The sequence below is a fragment of the Microcebus murinus genome, chromosome 4 (genome assembly GCF_040939455.1).
Source record: "Microcebus murinus isolate Inina chromosome 4, M.murinus_Inina_mat1.0, whole genome shotgun sequence".
NCBI lineage: Eukaryota > Metazoa > Chordata > Mammalia > Primates > Cheirogaleidae > Microcebus > Microcebus murinus.
Window position 1 is genome coordinate 19876887 of NC_134107.1, and position 20743 is coordinate 19897629.

General features: G+C 39.8%; 2 protein-coding genes and 1 pseudogene across 2 annotated transcripts; all 3 read left to right on the top strand.

Annotated features, from left to right (window-relative positions):
- The first annotated feature begins 377 nt into the window (after positions 1-377).
- On the top strand, positions 378-1313 carry LOC105884159 (olfactory receptor 4C15-like). Its single transcript, XM_012787877.2, has one exon. The coding sequence runs from the start codon at positions 378-380 to the stop codon at positions 1311-1313; it is 936 nt and encodes a 311-aa protein (XP_012643331.1).
- A 1941-nt stretch (positions 1314-3254) lies between these two features.
- Positions 3255-5255, top strand: LOC105884171 (chromobox protein homolog 1). Its single transcript, XM_012787890.2, has one exon. The coding sequence runs from the start codon at positions 3464-3466 to the stop codon at positions 4019-4021; it is 558 nt and encodes a 185-aa protein (XP_012643344.1). The 5' UTR covers positions 3255-3463; the 3' UTR covers positions 4022-5255.
- A 7098-nt stretch (positions 5256-12353) lies between these two features.
- On the top strand, positions 12354-13449 carry LOC109730708 (olfactory receptor 4C11-like; annotated as a pseudogene).
- Positions 13450-20743: the final 7294 nt, after the last annotated feature.

Consider the following 20743-nt stretch of genomic DNA (forward strand, 5'->3'; position numbering starts at 1 on the left):
TTCAGAATGCTTCTCAACAATTCACTCCAGGAAGCCACTAGTAAATGATCAAAGCTGGCACTTTAGATGAAAACTATTTCTCTTCTGTACGATATTGGATGTTCTCTTTCCCCCATATTGAAACGTGGCCTCTTATAAGGCATTCAGTAATTTATCTCCAACCGAAATCTGCCTGACCTTTCACTAACACCTTCAACAATTTTTAATTTGGTGCTCCAAGTGACAACTGATACACTTGAGATAATTTTGTATATGGATACACCAACGTATTGATGACTATAATACTATAAATTGAACGGAAGCAAATATTTCTTTGTCATAACTGCAGATGATACACGCAGATCACTGTTCTAGATTTCAGCTTTTCCTTGGAAATCATGTATAATCAAAGCTTTGTAACTGAGTTCATCTTCCTTGGGCTTTCACACAATCCCAACATCCAGAAAATATTATTTGTTGTATTTTTGTTTGTCTACATTGCCACTATTGGGGGCAATACGCTAATTGTAGTAACCATTCTCAGCAGCCCTGCTCTACTGGGATCCCCCATGTACTTCTTCCTGGCTTTCCTGTCCTTCCTAGATGCATGCTACTCCTCTGTCTTCACCCCGAAGATGATCGTGGACTCCCTCTATGAGAGGAAAACCATCTCCTTTGCAGGCTGCATGATGCAGCTTTTTGGTGAACACTTCTTTAGTGGGGCAGAGGTGATTGTCCTCACAGCCATGGCCTATGATCGGTATGTGGCCATTTGCAAGCCTTTGCATTACTCTTCCATCATGAACTCCAGGTTCTGTGGCATTCTGATGGGAGTAGCCTGGACAGGAGGCTTCTTGCATTCCATGGTACAAATAGTGTTTATTTTCCAGTTGTCCTTCTGTGGTCCCAATGTCATTGATCACTTCTTGTGTGACCTGTATCCATTAATGGAACTTGCCTGCAATGACACTCACGTCTTTGGCTTTTTTGCAGTGGCCAACAGTGGGTTTTTCTGCATTATAATCTTCTCATTGTTGCTTGTGTCTTATGGTGTCATCTTGTTCTCTCTGAGAACTCATAGTTCTGAAGGGCGAAGAAAAGCTCTGTCTACCTGTGGATCTCACATTGCTGTTGTGGTTTTGTTCTTTGTCCCATGCATATATGTATATGCACGACCTCCATCTACTTTCTCCTCTGATAAAATGGTGGCAGTAGTTTACGGCATCCTGACTCCCTTGCTCAATCCTTTGATTTATACTTTCAGGAATAAGGAGGTAAAAAATGCCATGAGGAAATTATGGAACAGAGTGGTGGTGGTTTCTGATGGAAAGTAAAATATTAAAGTATTTTTATAAAGTCAAGGTTAAGAGTAAAAACACCCCAAAATATTCTTGGACAAAAAGTTTAAGGGATATACCTGTACAGAAAGAGGCAACATAATGTTATAACAAAAGGGTTAATGAGCATCAGAAAATGATGTTTCTACCATCTAATTTTTATTAACTCTGAGTTGGCAGCCCAGTATCACATATGTAAATTAAAATGTGTTGAATTTTATATTTACTAGGAATCTAATAATAAAAAAGAATAACAAGAGAAATTGCCTCATCAGACTGCTTGTTATTTACTTCCTGCATTAAAAAACCTTTTTGGAAGGAAGATATAATATCTCAGAAATTAGGGAGAGAAATTTATCCAAACTCTGCCAAATAGAAGGTTATGTTTGGGACACTGATATTTGTGTCTCTGAGGAAAAAAACAGCCAAGACTGAGGTAGAGCGCAGACCAGAGCATTCACAGTACCTCAAATATAGGTGTTTCTGTTTCACATGACTCGGTCATTTACTGTGGGTCCACTACCAACTGCTATAGAATTTGAGTCATTTGGTCAATATCTTGAGACATAAAATGTGATTGAGCCACCCGTGCTTACAGATGAGTTCCTCTTGAGTAGGGCAAATACCCTCTACCCACCAGCTACCTAAGAGGAAGACGGAACAGATTCCACAAATGGAGTTAGCTCAGGTTATCTCTTATTCAAGCACAATCTAAGAGAACACTTGAGAGACCAGGTTACTAGCAAACTGCTACCAAAGCTGCAGCTGTAGTGAGCTGACTTTCCCCTACAGAGGAATGGAAGCCAGAGGCAGCAGAGAGCAAAAGGCAGATTTCAAAAGAGGATTTGTTTTCATTGTACTTGGTGATTGAAATTTCTTGAGTTTGTTTTCACAGTGAGAATAATTGTATTTCAATAATTATCAATGAAGATATCATTCAAATGTAGACAGATCTTATAAGTCATTCCTGTAGTTGAGGTTTGTTAATCTCAGGTTTCCAACTGGCTTCTCTAATGAAATTTTTTGCAGTAAAACCTTTAAATTTCTCTTATCACATGAATGCTAATAAAATGTGTCTTAATTGAGAATTATAGACAAAATACTCAGTGATATTTTTCTTTTTCCCTTCATATTTCATGTCACTCCCAAAGTAGAAGAGTGTATGATATTCATTTTCTTTCTCAGAATAGAAATGGCAGAGTACAAGTAATATTTCAGTGATCTCAAGTGGGGAAATCCAGGAGTGATTAAGATTAGGATCTAAAACATTATCTGAATGAACATGTGCACTGCAGCAGACCAACTGTGCAACAAGGGCTTGGCCATGCTGGGGACCTTTTCCTGGTTCCTTCCTCCGCTTGTCCATCATCTGTCTGTCATCGTAGAAAGGGCAGCTTCTTAATGTCTTTTTCCCTTCACGTAGAGATTCTTATTGTTAAGTAGTTCCTTTATCACCAGGAACTATCTAGAGATTGATGGTCTTGTATCATTGGTTCAATTTATTTATAAATCTGTGAATTTAAGATTTGACATACTATCATATAAAACATTATTCTGGCCAGATTGTTATGAACAACACACATTCATGCCTGATCCATGAAACACTAAAATTCAAACACATTTTAATTATTGACCTCAGAACTTCTCATTGTGGTCTCCGGTAATAATATACAAGGAAAAAAGAAAATATGACATTCAGCATATGAAAACACAAATACTGAAAGACGTGTACCTAACCTTTTTCATTCCAACTAAGTCATGAACAGAAATTTGCAAAATTGTCCCAGCAACAGTTATTGCTTTAGCTTTCCATTTTATTTTCTTTGTTGATTTTACCTAGGTGTGATGAAATTCATTCTAATAAGTTGTGGGTTCCATGATCTTCAGATTTAACTTTGAGTTTACAGGGCAAATAAACTTCAAAAACACGGAGGGGTTCGGCAGAGGGGAGGGCCGTTGGTCGGGGCCTGCGGTACGCCGCTTCATTGAGGGGCTCCACTGCAGCCACCAGCTTGTTGCTTTTCCTGGGTGCCACTTCCCCGGCTGGCCCGACGCGACACGCCAGTAGCGCGACATCGATTCCTCTGGGGTTTTTGGGCGCTGCTCTGAGCAGCGTCACCCTTTACACCAGAAAGCTGGCGGGCACTATGGGGAAAAAACAAAACAAGAAGAAAGTGGAGGAGGTGCTAGAAGAGGAGGAAGAGGAATATGTGGTGGAAAAAGTTCTCGACCGTCGAGTGGTAAAGGGCAAAGTGGAGTACCTCCTAAAGTGGAAGGGTTTCTCGGATGAGGACAACACGTGGGAGCCAGAAGAGAACCTGGATTGCCCTGACCTCATTGCTGAGTTTCTGCAGTCACAGAAAACAGCACATGAGACAGATAAATCAGAAGGAGGCAAGCGCAAAGCTGATTCTGATTCTGAAGATAAGGGAGAAGAGAGCAAACCAAAGAAGAAAAAAGAAGAGTCAGAAAAGCCACGAGGTTTTGCTCGGGGTTTGGAGCCGGAGCGGATTATTGGAGCTACAGATTCCAGTGGAGAGCTCATGTTTCTGATGAAATGGAAAAATTCTGATGAGGCTGACCTGGTCCCTGCCAAGGAAGCCAATGTCAAGTGCCCACAGGTTGTCATATCCTTCTATGAGGAAAGGCTGACGTGGCATTCCTACCCCTCGGAGGATGATGACAAAAAAGATGACAAGAATTAACTCTCCTGAGTACCAGCCCCTGTCACATCTGACTGTGGGTTTCAAGTGGGGAGGGAAGGAGTTTTACTTGTCTTGACACCATAGAGGTGGCTTGAGAAGATGTCCTTTGAAGAGCCAGTATAGTTTCTGTGCCCTGCAGCAGCCCAAAGTGCTTTAACGCCGTTCAAGCTGTATAGTTTGCACACCCATCCCAGTGGAGAGGAAGGGGGATAAGTGTTTCAAGGCAGCCCATTCTGCACTTTGTTGAGAAAAGCAAAGGGCCTTCTATGAAGGACAAAACTTGTAGAATTGGGTGTGTGGGAGAACAAAAAGATACTGTAGATCTTCAAAGAGCATCTCCACAACCCACAGCCTTCTTCCTAATAGTGTTAACTCTGCATTTTTACAGCGTAGCATGTGTGTAGTTTTTGGCTATTACTGGTGTATTATTTGGGGGTGGGAGGGATGGGATGGGAAAGAAGGGAGATAAGTAGGATCATTTTGGTTAAAATTTAGGGCCTGATTGGGGAGATGGTGAAATAATGGAAAGAACAGACAACTAATGATTTGCTTCTATGTCCATAATATTTTACCTTTTCAAAAAATGTCATTGACACCACGAATGAGGACTGTGAGAGACTGTTTAAAAGCTGTGAATGCCTGAAACCTATAAGCCAAGGTGTTCCCTGCCTGAGCTTAATACTGTTCCCCACAAAGTACTAAGCCAGCTCATAAGTTACCAAAGCTGCCATTTTGGAGATGGAAACTGATTAAGGGGAAATCTCGTATTGGAGACTATACATCGGCAGATCATTCTGTCCTAGAGGTGCTAATTCCTGAAATTAAACAAGACGACCCTTTCTTTTCCAGGTATGAAGTTATAAATAGCTTGTTCATCCAAGCCACTGGCTGAGGTGTTGGGGAAGAGGGTGGTACAGGAGATGGAAGAGTGAGCAGGGAAGATGAAGGCCCATGCTCTTAGGGCAGAGAACTCTTGGAGCCTCTCTGTTGTGGTTTTTTTTTTTTCTTTCTTTCTTTGAACTTTGGAGATGGGAGAGTAGGGAAGACAAGGTCCCATGCTCTTAGGGCAGAGAACTCTTGGAGCCTCTCTGGTTTTTGTTGTTGTTTGAACTTTGAACCCTAAAACCATTGGATAGTAGGGTTCAGTCACTGACAGCACAAGTTTCATTGAATCAGTTCAAGAGTTGAATGATTTCAAAAGCCCTGGTCTCAGGAGAAGATTAAACTTTCATACTGGGGCAATGGTTCACTGTAAAACACAACAAACAAAAAACATTTTTTAAAAAATCCTAAGAATTAAATGATACCCCAAATGCTCTGTCTTTGAATCACAAAATCCATCAATTCTTGACATCATCTAGAATTGCAACTAGAGCTACATTGTAAAATCTTTTTAGGCGTGTGCTAGATTTCTGTGAAAACTTTGTTTAAATGTAAACTTCATACCACACTGTCAGTTTTTGTCTTAATAAAACTATAGATTTATAAAAAAAAAAAAAACAAAAACACGGAGGCAACATTTTAGATTCTCCCCTGTGTGTTACACATATCCCTTCCATTTCTTTTCAATAGACAAAAACTTAGTGACAGAGCTACGCCTGGAGGCACAGGGGGCTGAGTAAAGTCTGCTGTACTTGGTTGGCCATGACAAGTACCCATCTCTTACTACACAGGAGGGGATAGTGGGTTTTAGTGCACAATTATCAACCCTGTCACAGGCATCCGACATCAGGAGTATCCACAGAAATATTTGTCACTCAAAATAAATTCAAGTTGACATTAATTGCAACTTATTATTGCCCAGTACTATTCTAAGTAGCAGTAAAAAAAATTCTATATTTGCAGATAACAGCATAGTGGATTATGCTCATCCAAAACATTCCATAGGAAGTCCAGAAGATTTGCAACTTCCCTGATTTTGAAGATATTGCATGAATTTTTCTTCAACTAGGGATTGTGAATTTTTTAGAGAATGTTTGAGTTTATGTTTTGAATCCTTCCAGCACTGTAACTTCCTTTTGTTCATCATAAATCTCATCCCCCTCCACACAAATCCCAAATCTCCTTTCATTTGATCCTTTGGATCTCAGGTCAATAATAAGCAGAATCTCTACCAGTCCAGTATCTTATGTGAACATTTCATTTCTTTTATTGCTTTCCTGTTTCTCCTCTCCATGTTTCCACTTCAGTGAGGCATTTTCTTCTCCCATAGTTTTCATGCTGAGGGCCTACAGATGAAACCTCGTTCTGCTTGCTTCTCACTGCCTTTTCCAGCTCATTCCCCAGCTTCAGTTCATGATTATTCCTAGTTTCTAATCTCAATCTGACCATTCCATATTCCACTTTTCCTTATAAATATCATTCACTGCTTCCAGAGTCATTTCTTCTTGTACCTTAAAGGTGCCAGCTCCTGTCTCACTGTCACTCAAGGTGGTTCTGCCATACTTCTTGAAACTTTAACATCCAAAGAGATGATCGTTCCTATCCACTGGCTCCTAAATTGACCAATTGCCCAATTTCCTTCTAGGAATCTCATCCTTAAATCTTTCTCAGTTGTTCACTCCGATGGTCATACTGTAGACCTTGTCATTACCATCATTTTAAAAACTTTGTGTAATCTCAATCTCATACTCACTAATTTCCAAACAATATCACGTTATTTGAAATCACATATCGATATCATAATCAATATCATATTATCATATTATTTCCAGCTTCCCTCTAACAGTACTCAACTCTAACAATTCTTTAACGCCATAGTGACATACAAGCCATTGTCCCCGTCAACTTTTTACATAACCCCAGACATACTCTTGCCTAAGAAAGTCTGAAAAATAATTCTCTGTGTCCCAGTTATTCTTCCTCCAGCCATATGCATGGCTTACCCCCTCACTTCCTTTGGTTGATTATTCCAATGTGTCTTCTCAGTAAAGCATTTTTTGACTACCTCACAGTATGGCAAATCCCACCCACTAATATTTTGTGACTCCTATTCCAACATTTCTGTGTAAGTTTTCTACTTAATACTTGTCATTACTTAGCATGTCAAATAGTTTAGTTATTTATTTATTGTTTATATACCAGAAAATAATTTATATAAGGGTAACGATTTTCTCTTTCTGAAAAACTTTACTGTGTGACCTTAACGTCAGATCACTTAAAAAAAAAAAAAACTTTACTGTTAAATCTCCAGTGCCTAAAATAGTGTCTGGCATATAGTAATTGGCCAATATATATGTGTAGAATTAATAAATGAATGATAATAAAATTATATAAATGGGCTTCTTCTCCTCAACGCAGTATGATAACTCATGGCCAAAAATACTCTTGCTGTGAACAACTAGAAATGCCAGCTACAGGATAGGAATCACCTGTCTGATGTACTGGAAACCTATTGAGAAAAGCAATGCTGAAAGGGGTAAGACAAGAGAGACAAGATCTTTAACCACTTCGATACCGCACTCACCTTACCCAAGGCCACGAAACCCTACCCACAGCCGGCACTTATAGTCCACATGATAGTTTGTCCTGTGCATTGATGACGAATACATTTTGCTCTTGTGTGATGAGGAAAGCTTTAAAGCACTGAAAGCTTGTTTTACTTTACAGGTAGCGTTACCTGTAATGTAAATCAGAATCGGTAACATATACATATATGTTTTCATTACGTTATTTTTAAATGTGCACAATTTTATTTTGATAAATCAAAATTAGAAAGGTCATATCACAGTTGTCGGCTAAAGTTGACACTCAGCTGTGCGCCTTCATATCAGGTCTGTTGGCTAAAGTCACTGTGCGTGTTCATCTGTGGCTATGGACTACAATCGACGCTGGTACCGAAGTGGTTAATGAAGTGAGTTGAATTTTTACCCACTTTTACCCTGGGAGCATGTCTTGATTCTTGGCATGGGAGTGAGCTGGAGAGTCAGGGCTTTGCATAAGTGGAGGATCTCTGCTGGAGGTGGGGTTGGGGAAGAGACACCAACAGAGCTTTTGGAGGAAATTTGGAGAGCCTGAATCAGGCAGTACTTTTCCCCCAGTTTTAGGGGCTGTATAGGATTGTTAGGGATTGAATTGCATCTCCCCCCAAAATGCTGAAATCCTAACCTCCAGTACCTGTGAATGTGGCCTTATTTTAAAATAAAAGAAAATTTTCAGATGATCAAGTTAAGATAAGATTGTTCGGGTGAATGCTAATCCAACATATCTGTGCCCTTATAAAAATGGAAAAGAGAAAAACACGCAAACGGAGAATGTCATATGAAGAAGGAGGCAGAGAGATTGGGCACTTCATCTACAACCTAAAGAATTTCAAAGATTCCCAGCAAATCATCAGAAGCAGGAGAGAGGAATGGAACAGATTCTCCCTCTTAGTCCTCAGAAGGAACCATGTAATGAAATCAACTCATAAAAAGGCAGAAGGCAGAGAAGCAAAATCAAAATATAAATACAAAGAGAACATAAAGCCAAAATGTGGATGTTTGAACAGACAAACAAAATTGATAAATACCCACCATTGTGCCAGTACTTAGATGAATGTATACATTTGTCAAAACTCACCTACCATACCTTTTAAAATGCTGCATTGTTTGTTGTATAAATTATACCTTAAGAGGGAAATTTAAAATAAAAAGACGTTAAAAGAAACATTAATTTATTTCCATTACCTTTCTCTCTTTTTCCTTCCTTCCTTTATTGACTTATTGATTTTAAAATATTATAGAAACCACAGAAATTTTTATTATGTGCTTTCATTGTAATTACTTATGGTGTATTTAAACAATATCATTAGTACTGTTAATATTATTATTAATAATTTATATGTTATTGTTAAATATTATATTTAATGGTAATATTTTCCAGAATGGGATATTAAGAGAAGTTAAGAAGCTTGCCTAAAATCATAGAAATACAAATCATGGATACAATTGAATTGTATTGGTATTAATATCTATTTGAATTTATATCTGGACCATTATAAAGATTTGGCCAAAGAAGAAAGCTTTTGGTAACTTTCAGTAGTCTACACCTGAATGTGACTCTGAAGCCATGCCTGAGGGAGCAGGTGGTCACTGTCGTGGGAGGTGTCCCTTCGCACAGGGAGGAGGAGAGGCTCTGAGGACAGAATCTGCCCGTTGACAGCCTTGCTTGGGATTAATTGGCCCCTGGCTTGCTGTGGTCTTAGATTCACTGTGCTAAATAACTCACTGAGAAAATCCTTCAATGTTAGGTGGGAGGGGCTGTGGTCTTTCTCCCTCTGGAGGCTGGACCTTTGGGAACTTTTATGAAATCTTTATAAATATTTGATGGAGAAAGCATACATGTCTAATTCACATGTTCTACCAGAGAATATTTTGAATTAATAGAGATGTTTGGTTTTATAGAGGTGTTTCCATACAGAATAGTGGAGTTTTTTTTAGAAAGTTCTAGAAACAGAAGTAAGAAACTTTCTGTTGGTATTTTATGCTCATTTTTAGAGTCTAATTAGAGCCTGTTAAGGAAAGGTTGGCTGTCTGTGGAGTATCTCCTCTCCCCATGGCTTCAGCAGTAGAGTGTACAAGTCTAAAGTGAAATTCACACCTTGTAGACACAATGCACATGATTTTCTTCAAAGTTAACCAGAACTGAAAAAGAGAAAACTGTGAACTTTCTATCTGATGTTATCTATTTTGTTTAACAAGAAAAAAAGATAAGTTTTCAAGCCCAACTGAACTATTCATCTCTCTTGACTCCCACTCAGGACAAATTAGAGCAGTTGCCATCTAGTTCTGTCTCCTGAGAACCTGAAGTGCCAGGGACATATTCCCCGAGTGATGAAAATATTTTAATGTTTCACATTCCCCAGCTTACACTGGTGTCTACTTGATGCAGAAGTGTTTCAGGGCTATTCTGATAGAAGAAGAAGACTGAGTGAGGGGCACAGAGATAAAGTTTCCAATACCTGCAGACTCCTGACTTGCCAAGTTGAAGGTCAGGACTAGGGCAGGGATGCATGCTGACTATACACAGTCAGGATGTGTTGATACTTATGATGGCCATGTTGGCTGTCCACGACCTTCAATGTCATCTGCTTACTACGTCATCAATGTGGGCTTGGGAGAAGAAATAATAGATGAGTGGAGGAGAAAGAAACAAAAATTTTTAGTGAAATCCTAGGAGAAACTATTCTTTATCCCCACCATGGTTTTTTAGCTCATCTTTGTGCTAACATATATGCTTTTCTCTGTCTCATCTCCTGATTCCTTTTCTCTCTCTGACTCTTGCTCACAGTACCATTTCCTGTTTCCTTTCAGCTCTGAATCCTCCTATTATTTTAACCTTTCTATCTCCTCCTCAATCTTAATTATCAAACATGCATATAAAACACTTATGTGTTTTATATCCTGAAGACAGCATCCATTTGGTAATCGACATGAACTGAACATGCCAGTGGTTTCCTTCTTCACCTTTTTATGATTTCTTGGCTTTCTGCTGGCTGTACATGAATGGTCGATTCTGATGCCTTGCATGGCAGTGTGGGTGGGGTGTGAGAGAGATTGCTGTGGATCACCAGGCTTGGGTTCTGGTCCTAGATCCTCGCTAACTGCTCACTGGTAAACTCGGCATCTCAGCTTAGCCCAAAGTGTACAAAGCAGAGCCAAGCCAGTGTGACTTGTGAGATATTGTACAATCAAATGGGCAAAAGATGTAGAAGGAAAAGTGAGAGAAGGATACACATATAAAATACATGATTGAATAACACACACACATACATTTTAAGAGTGCGAGGCCATTAACAGTGAGAGAGCTCTTTGAGGAAATCTGAGAAGGCTTTGCTGAGCAGTTGGTACTTGAACTGGGTACTCTGTGCAAAGGTAGAAATGGAGGGTTGAGGTCATAGCACAGGACAGGTCATTCAGCCTCTGTGAGATATGGAATATTCAGGGAGTGAGATGTCTAAGTGTATTTATGAGGCACAGAAAATGTCAGGCATGGCTGGAGCACAGAAAAGCAGGAGCACTGGGAGGACAAGTGGAAGGGAAGTGAGGGCACCAAGTCGGGGGCTTTGAAAGCTGCCATGAGCATCTCAGCCATTGCATTTGCAAACTGGAGTAATCTTTTTATATATTTATGAATCATCATGTTTTCAAAATGCCCTCTATTCCTTTCCAAGTGCTACAAAGGAGGCAAAAAGGGGGAGAAGGCTATAGCGTGAGAAGAAACACCTGAATTTGGGTTCTTTTTTTGTTTAAAGACACAGAATAGCCATCTGAATAAAGGTCTGTGAGAATCCACTTCCAGGAATCTAGGATTGGCCATTTGTAACCTTGGCATTCATGAACTCTCAGTCTGGATCTTGGTATATGTGAGCTAGTAATTCTCATTATGAAAAGTCATTTAGATATCTCACCAAGAATATTAATTTTCTTCCACTGAATTGTGGGACATATTTTGTCTATAATTTGATGAGTACTAAATATTGTGCAAGATGAATTATGTTGTATGCCATGGGAATATAAAAATGATCCCATTACACCTGAGGGAAAATGCTTTGCTCTTCCCCACATTTTCCCATCTTTAACAGGGAATAGTTGAGCGTGATGGCTTCTGATCCTGCCTGAGAAAGAAAGGGGCCAGTCTGAACCCTCTGAGGATCCTGTTTGGGAAGCCTGCAGGCACCACAGGGTTGTTGCTTCCCCCTGATGTCTAGGTGCAGGGAACAGAAACACTGCTGTCTTCAGTGGGGCTCTGACATCTCACAGGAGGTAGGCTCTTCACTACAGGTAAACTCTAATCCAGTTGTACTCAATTTAGTTTTAAAAAGACCACATACCGTTAAAAAACTTTGAGCATGTTTTGTTCTTAGATGATGAATAAATCTTAATTAAAGCTGCTCTCATATTTTTATGGCTTCAGATTTTTTACTTTGCCCATGAAAAGTTACTAAAACTTTACAACTTGGTTTTCATGGCCTTTGGAAGGGAGAACAACCTATTATTTTCAACTGTTTCTAAGATGACTGTGGAGTCTGACAAGACAGAGGTTTCATATGGATCGTCTATTTGCCAGATAATGCCCTTTCCCTCTGATTTCCATTGAAACTTGGTTTCCATTCTCTCATTCTAAGTGTCCTTGCAGGTCTGATTTTCATGTCTTTGGATCCCAACCCTTTTCACAAATAAGACTTATTTTATTACTCTTCCACTCATTGTGGTTCCCATATGTTCAAAATAATATCCACTTTTATGCATTTTTCTATATTTACTAAAGATATATGCCACTTTCATTCCTACCCTTCTAATCACTACAAAAAAACTTGTATTATCCACATTGGTGATACTTTTCAACTCTGTTGAGGAACTTTCTGACTGCTGTGACTATTAAAGCAAGCCGGACTCTTGGGAGTCCCAAGTAATTTTTCTTTTTTTTTTTTATTTTATTTTTTATTTTTTATTTCAGAATATTAGGGGAGTAGAAAAATTTGGTTAAATGTTATGACTTTGCCTCACCCAAGCCACAATTAAAGGAGGACCTTTCCCCCATACAATGCTCACAGCATCCATTTCTTGTGAGTTTACCAACCACCAACTCCCATGCCCCAGTGAATATTACTAACATATGAACACCTCAGTGTTGATCAGCTTCTGCCAATTTGATGGCTAGTACATGTGGTGCTTATTCTTCCATTTTTTTGATACCTCACTTTGGAGAATGGGCTCAAGCTCTATGAGGTTCTTTTTCCTATTCCACCTAATACAAGCTAATGTTTGCTTCTCTACAATGACAGTCCCCAGGTTGATTGTGGATGGCCTTTCTCAGAAGAAGACCACTTCCTACAATGAATGCATGACTCAGGTCTTTCCAGCCCAATTCTCTGGATGCATGGAGATCTTTGTGCTCATCCTCATGGCCTTTGACCACGATGTAGCTATTTGTAAGACCCTGAGATACACAACCATTATAAACCAGCATGTCTGTGGTATATTGGTGATTATGGCCTTGAGAGGGTCTTATATTCATTCTTCAGCACAGATTTTCCTGGTTTTGAGATTGCCCTTCTGTGGCCCAAATGTGCTTGATCACTATTTCTGTGATTTGCAGCCCTGTTGAAACTTGCCTGCATGGACACTTATGTGATAAATTTGCTCATTGTGTCTAATAGTGGGGCCATATGTATAGTGAATTTCGTAATACTGCTAATCTCCTATATTGTAATCTTACACTCTCTGAAAAACCACAGTGCAGAAGGAAGGCGAAAAGCACTTTCCACATGCCCTTCCCACTTTATTGTGGTTGTCCTATTTTTTTGTCCATATATATTTATATACACATGCCCACCAACCACTTTTCCAATAGACAAGATAGTGGGTGTGTTTTATACAATTGGCACACCCTTACTGAACCCTCTGTTCTATACACTGAGGAAGGCAAATGCTGAGGGAAGATGATTGAAGAATTAATGAGATGTGGCTCATAAGATCATTATTTTATTGTATCGCCAAATCTGTGTATGCCAATTCTTCTCTAGAATTTATTCCAGTCCCTTATGAATGTGATCATAGGAGGTAATCCACAGGACTCTGGACACTCACAGAATTGGAGAATTAGGATATTCAAACAAAATTCTATTCTGGAAATATGTGCTTAATCCTGCCTCACTGGAGATATCTATCTACATTAATAGACTCTCAAACTCCAATAAAAGCTGAAGTATTCAGAGAAAATCCACTGGAAAACCTCTCAAAATCCTTTGTAAGACACAGACATTTTTAAGACATAGATTTTTTTTAGGCATTTGGGGATATTATAACAAAATACCAGAAAGTGGGTATCTTATAAACAACAGATGTTTATTTCTTAAAGTTCTGGAGACTGAGAAGTCCAAAGTCAATGTGACAGTGGACCCTGTGTCTAGCAAGGGACCCTTCCCAGTTCACAGACTGCAGTCTTCTTGCTACAATCTTGCCTGAATAAAGGGAAAGGATTCTCCAAGGCCTACTTTATGAGGGCTTTTATTACATCCATATCTCCTGATACAATTACCACATGGGTAAGAATTTCAACTTATGAATTTGTGGGGAGAAGAAACATTTAGAATACAACAGGCATAGAGTAATTTCAACACACTTTATATCTCAACATCCATTGTGTCTAGTCAACACTCTACAGGCAAGCATCATATTGCTTCATTCTCCCCTCCCCATCCCTATCCACGGCTGCCCAGAGAGACAATATAGCCACCAGCTCGAGGCACCTCCAGGAACAGGATCTTCCCTTTTGGGGCCCAACAGCTGACTGAGGGTAACTCAGATGGTGAACTCCCTACACACCAGCCTTCCCAGGTGCTGCTGGCCCAGTGATCCCAAGAGAACAAGGCAGACTCTGAGGCTGAGAGACATAGACATAGCTTGGGCTCCCCATGAGTGAACTGGGACTGGCACTCCTTTCCATGGTGGGGATAGGGATAGAAATCTGGGGCCCAGAGGTCAGACCTGCAGACCAGATCCCATGCACCCAGGTCTCGCATTGCCCAGGGCACATAAGGGATATACATGAACAGCCTACTGAGGTGAGTGTGCCTTCAGGGGCAGATCAGCATCCCAGAGGGCAACCCTCCTCCCAAAGGGAGGCCCTGCACCCAGCCAAGGCAACATTCCTGAGCAGGGAATCTCCCGGCTGGCATCACCAACAGGGGAGGCCCAGTGGCATGTGGTCTGGCCTGCTGGAAGAGGCCCAGGAGAAGCTCCGGAGTTGAGGAGGATGGAAAGCACCGAGGCCTGCTCCAGACTGTGGGTCTTAGCCCCACCTCCACACCTAGACTTTCTGACTGAGCAGGGACATTCCAGCCCCTCCCTGGCAGCTTTAACCAGAAGCAGAGAACAGAACTTTGACCCATGCTAACAGCATTGGTGGTGCCTGAGGGCAGGCTTACCCAACCCAGCTCTGCCCAAACTCACTCCCAGAGCAGTGCTCACTGAGGGGGAGAAAAGGACACACCTGGAAGTCCTAGGGCCCCACCCACCACCTGAAGCACTAGAGTATCTCTCTAGAGGAACAAGACCTGGTTACAGGACACAAAAACAATAGTATAGCTGTTCCTCCAAGCACACGCTACCTACAGACAGGGAAGACATTCTGGACAACCTTTTCACGGCACCTACTGACACATCAGGCAGCGTGTGGTCGAATCTCACCCACACACACCACCTACTGGCTCAGAGACTAAACAAGGTGTGTGAATACCCAAACAGAAACCTAAAGGAAAGAAACAATGACTGATTGAGATGGGAAGAAATCAGCAAAGGAACTCCAGAAATATGAAGAACCGAATGGAAACCACACCCCCAAAGAGGAGCACCAGCCCCTTAGAAGCAGACACCAACCAAAATCAGGCAAACAAAATGACAGAAGAGGAATTTTGAATGTGGATCATAAGAAAATTCAACGACCTGCAAGAACAACTCAATAACCAACACAAAGAAAACACAAAAAGACTCCAGGACCTGGAAAAAATTCACTAAAGAAATCAATACAACGAATAAAAGTTTAACTGAACTCCTGAAAATGAAGAATCAATTCTGGGAACTACAAAACACAGTGGAAAGCCTCAAGAACAGGGTAGATCAAACAGAAGAAAGAATCTCAGAGATTGAAGATAACACCTTCCAATTAAATAAATCAGTCACAGAGATAGTGCAGAGAAACAAGAGAAAAGAGCAAAGCCTACAAGAGATGTGGGATCATGTGAAGAAACCTAATGTGAGGGTCATAGGGTTACCAGAAGGGGAAGAAGAAAACACTCAAGGGTTGGACAAGCTATTTGAAAATATAATAGACGAAAATTTCCCAGTCCTTGGTAAAAATCGCAATATACAAGTTCAAGTGGCTCAGAGGACCCTTGGGAGATTCAACGTAAACAGGAAGACATCACAACATGCAGTCATCAGACTGACCAAAATATCAACTAAAGAGGCCCTTCTAAGAGCTGTAAGAGGAAAGAAGCAAGTAACATACAAAGGAAAACCAATCTGAATAACACCAGACTTTTCTACTTAGACTTTATAAGCAAGGAGAGAATGGGGCCTCATTCTCACTCTTCTGAACCAGAGCAATGCCCAGCCTAGAATCTTATAAGCTGCAAAACTAAGCTTTGTATATGAAGGAGAAATCAAGACATTCTCAGATAAGCAAAGACTGAGGGAATTCACCAAGACAAGACCAGCCCTTCAAAAAGTACTCAAAATAGTGTTACCCACAGATCAGCACAACAAAGACTCACGAATGTAAATCCACTCAAATCTAAAGATCAAAACCCAGATACCACAATGGCTCAAGAGGAAAACAAAGCAACAAAGTTCAAGCCAACATAATGAACATAAATCAGCCCCACCTATCAGTTATCTCAGTTAAATGTGAATGGCTTGAACTCACCACTCAAGAGACATAGGCTGGCCGAATGGATAAAAAAAAAACACAAGCCAAGTATCTGCTGCCTTCAGGAAACACATCTAACCTGCAAGGATGCATATAGACTAAAGGTAAAGGGGTGGAGAACGATATTTCAAGCAAATGGAAGCAAAAAGAAAGCTGGTGTGGTGGTGCTGATTACAGATAACTTAGTTTTTAAATCAACAAAAGTAATAGAAGACAAAGAAGGTCACTATATAATGGTGAAAGGTACAGTTCAACAAGAAGACATAACAAGTCTAAATATATATGAACCCAACCCTAGTGCACCCAGATTCATAAATCAAACTCTACTGGATCTAAAGAAATGGATAAACAACAATACCATAATAGTTGGAGCCTTTAACACCCCACTGAGAGCACAGGACAGGTCTTCCAAACAGAAAATGAACAAAGAAATAATGGACTTAAACAAAACTCTAGAACAAATGGCCCTAACATTTACAGGACATTCTACCCCCAAAACACTGAATATACGTTCTTCTCATCAGCTCATGGGTCATTCTCTAAGATTGACCATATCCTAGGACACAAAGCATGTCTCAAACAATTTAAAAAAATAGAAATTATACCATGTGTTTTTTGGGACCACAATGGAATAAATGTAGAAATAAATCCTAACAGGAGTTCTCATTTCTACACAAAGTCATGGAAACTAAACAGCCTTCTGCTGAATGATCACTTCATAAATGAGGAAATCAAGATGGAAATCGAAAGATTATTTGAACTAAACAACAAAGGTGACACAGGTTACCAAAACCTGTGGGACACAGCTAAAGCAATCCTGAGAGGAAAGTTTATTTCCATAAATGCCTATATCCAAAAGTCAAAAAGATCACAAATAGACAATCTAAATGAATTGTCTCAAAGAGCTGGAAAAAGAACAGACCAACCCCAAACCGAGAAGAAGAAGTGAAATCATTAAGATCAAATCAGACCTAAACGAAATTGACAACAGGGAAACTATAGGGAAGATTAATACAACAAAAAGTTGGTTCTTTGAAAAAATAAACATAATTGACACACCATTGGCTAGAGTAATGAAAAGCAGAAAAGGAAAATCTCTAATAAGCTCCATCAGGAACAATAAAGGAGAAATTACAACTGATGCCACGGAGATACGAGATATAATTTATGAATACTACAAAAGCCTCTATGCACACAAACTGGGAAATGTTGAGAAAATGGACAATTTCTTAAAAATTGTCTCAACCAGGAAGAAATAGAATTCCTGAATAAACCAATATCAAGTACTGAAATTGAAACAGCAATAAAAATACTTCCTAAAAAGAAAAATCCCGGACCAGATAGTTTCACACCCGAATATTACCACACCTACAAAGAAGAACTGGTGCCTATCCTGCAGAAATTATTCCACAACATCGAGAAGGATGGAATCCTCCCCAACATATTTTATGAAGCAAACATAACCCTGATACCAATACCAGGAAAGGATGCAACAAATAAAGAAAAGTACAGACCAATATCCCATATGAATATAGATGCAAAAATTCTCAACAAAATCCAAGCCAAACGAATCCAGGTGCTTGTCAAGAAAACAACTCATCACAACCAAGTGGGCTTCATCCCAGGGATGCAGGGATGGTTCAACATATGCAAATCTGTAAATGTAATTCACCATATAACAGAAGCAAAAACAAAGACCATATGATCCTCTCAATTGATGCAGAAAAAGCATTTGACAAAATTCAACACCCATTTAGGATAAGAATGTTCAACAAAATAGGCATAGACGGGACTTACCTAAAAATGATACAAGCCATATATGACAAACCCACAGCCAATATCATACTGAATGGGGAAAAATTGAAAGAATTCCCACCTAGAACTGGAACGAGACAAGGTTGCCCACTATCTCCACTTCTGTTCAACATAATGCTGGAAGTCCTCGCTACAGCAATCAGACAAGAAGGGGAATTCAGGGCATCCAAATGGGAGCAGAAGAGATCAAACTCTCACTCTTTGCTGATGACATGATATTATACCTAGAAAACCCCACGGATTCAACCAACAGACTCCTTGAATTGATAAATGAATTTGGTAAAGTATCAGGATACAAAATCAATACATAGAAATCAGAGGCATTCATATATGCCAAGAACAGTAAAAGTGAGAACCAAGTCAAAGACTCAATTCCCTTCAAAATAGCAACAAAGAAAATAAAGTACCTTGGAATATATTTAACTCAGGAGGTAAAAGACCTTTACAGGGAGAACTATGAAACACTGAAGAAGGAAATAGCAGAGGACATAAACAGATGGAAGAATATACCATGCTCGTAGGTTGGCAGAATCAACATTGTTAAAATGTCTATACTACCCAAAGTGACCTACAGAGTCAATGCAATCCCTATCAAAATACCATCATCATTTTTCACAGATATAGAAAAAATAATTTTACGCTTCGTATGGAACCAGAGAAGACCCCGTGTAGCAAAATCAATCCTAGGCAATAAAAACAAAATAGGAGGTATCAATTTACCAGACTTCAAACTCTACTATAAGGCTATAGTAATTAAATTAGAATGGTACTGTCACAAGAACAGGGAAATTGACCACTGGAACAGAACAGAGAACCCAGATATAAAACCATCTTCATATAGCCAACTAATCTTCAGCAAAGCAGACAAAAAGATACTCTGGGGGAAAGAATCCTTATTCAATAAATGATGCTGAGAAAACTGGATAGTCACATGTAGAAAACTGATACAAGACTGAAACAAGACTCACACCTTTCACCTCTCACAAAAATCAACTCACTCTGGGTAACAGACTTGAACCTTAGGTGTGAAACTATTAGAATGCTAGATGAAAATGTTGGAAATACTCTTCTAGACATTGGCCTAGGCAAAGAAATTATGAGGAAGACCCCAAAGGCAATCACAACAGCAACAAAAATAAACAAATGGGACCTGATCAAATTAAAAAGCTTCTACACAGCCAAAGAAACTGTCAAGGGAGCAAACAGACAACCCACAGAATGGGAGAAAATTTTCTCAAGCTACACATCTGATGAAGGGCTGATAACTGGATTCTATTTAGAACTCCAAAAAATCACCAGGAAAAAATCAAACAACCCTATCAAAAAATGGGCAAAGGACATGAACAGAAATTTCTCAAAAGAAGACAGAATAATGGCCAACAAACATATGAAAAAATGTTCAATATCTCTAACCATCATGGAAATGCAAATCAAAACCACAATAAGATATCACTTAACTCCAGTGAGAATGGCCTCTATCAAAAAGTCCCCAAACAATAAATGGTGACGTGGATGCTGAGAGAGAGTAACACTCCTACACTGCTAGTGGAACTGCAAACAAATTCAACCTCCGTGGAAAGCAATATGGAGATACTTCAAAGTGATACAAGTAGATCTAGCATTTGATCCAGCAATTCCACTACCGGGCATCTACCCAAAAGATCAAAATTCACTTTATGAAAAAGACACCTGCACTAGAATATTTATAGCAACACAATTCACAATTGCAAAGCTGTGGAAACAACCCAAATGCCCATCAATTCATGAGTGGATTAATAAAATGTGGCATATGTATACCATGGAGTACTACTCAGCTTTAATAAACAATGGTGATATGGCACCTCTTGTATATTCCTAGATAGAGTTGGAACCCATTGAACTAAGTGAAGCGTCTCAAGAATGGAAAAACAAGCACCACATGTACTCATCAGCAAATCGGTATTAACAGATCAACACCTAAATGGACATACAGGAGTAACATTTATCGGCGTTGGGAGGGTGGGTGGAGGGAGGAAGGGATGGGTATATACAACCACAACGAGTAAGATGTGCAACATTTGGAGGATGGTCATGCGTTAAGCTCTTACTCAAGGAGGGAGAGGGGCATGGGCAATATATGTAACCTTAACACTTGTACCTCCATAATATGCTATAATTAAAAAAAAAAGATAAACTATACCAGCAAATTTTATAAGCTTCTTCCGTGAAAAAAATTCCATGGAAGTGGAATGTCTAATTTCTTTAAGTACTAAACTTGATAGTTGATATTTCTGACATTTCATTTTGACACTTCTTGTTTTATCTTTATTGTAATGGTGCAGCCTCATTCTTTCAAAAGCACATAAAATAAAATAAAATACCCCCCGCGGTGTGACGGGCTGCGGGGGCGGCGGGCCGAGGCGGCGGACCCCGGCGGCCACTCTCCGGTCGCGCCATTCCCGGCCGCCTTACCGCGAGGCTAGCGGCCGACGCGGCGCGGCGCGGCGCGGGAGG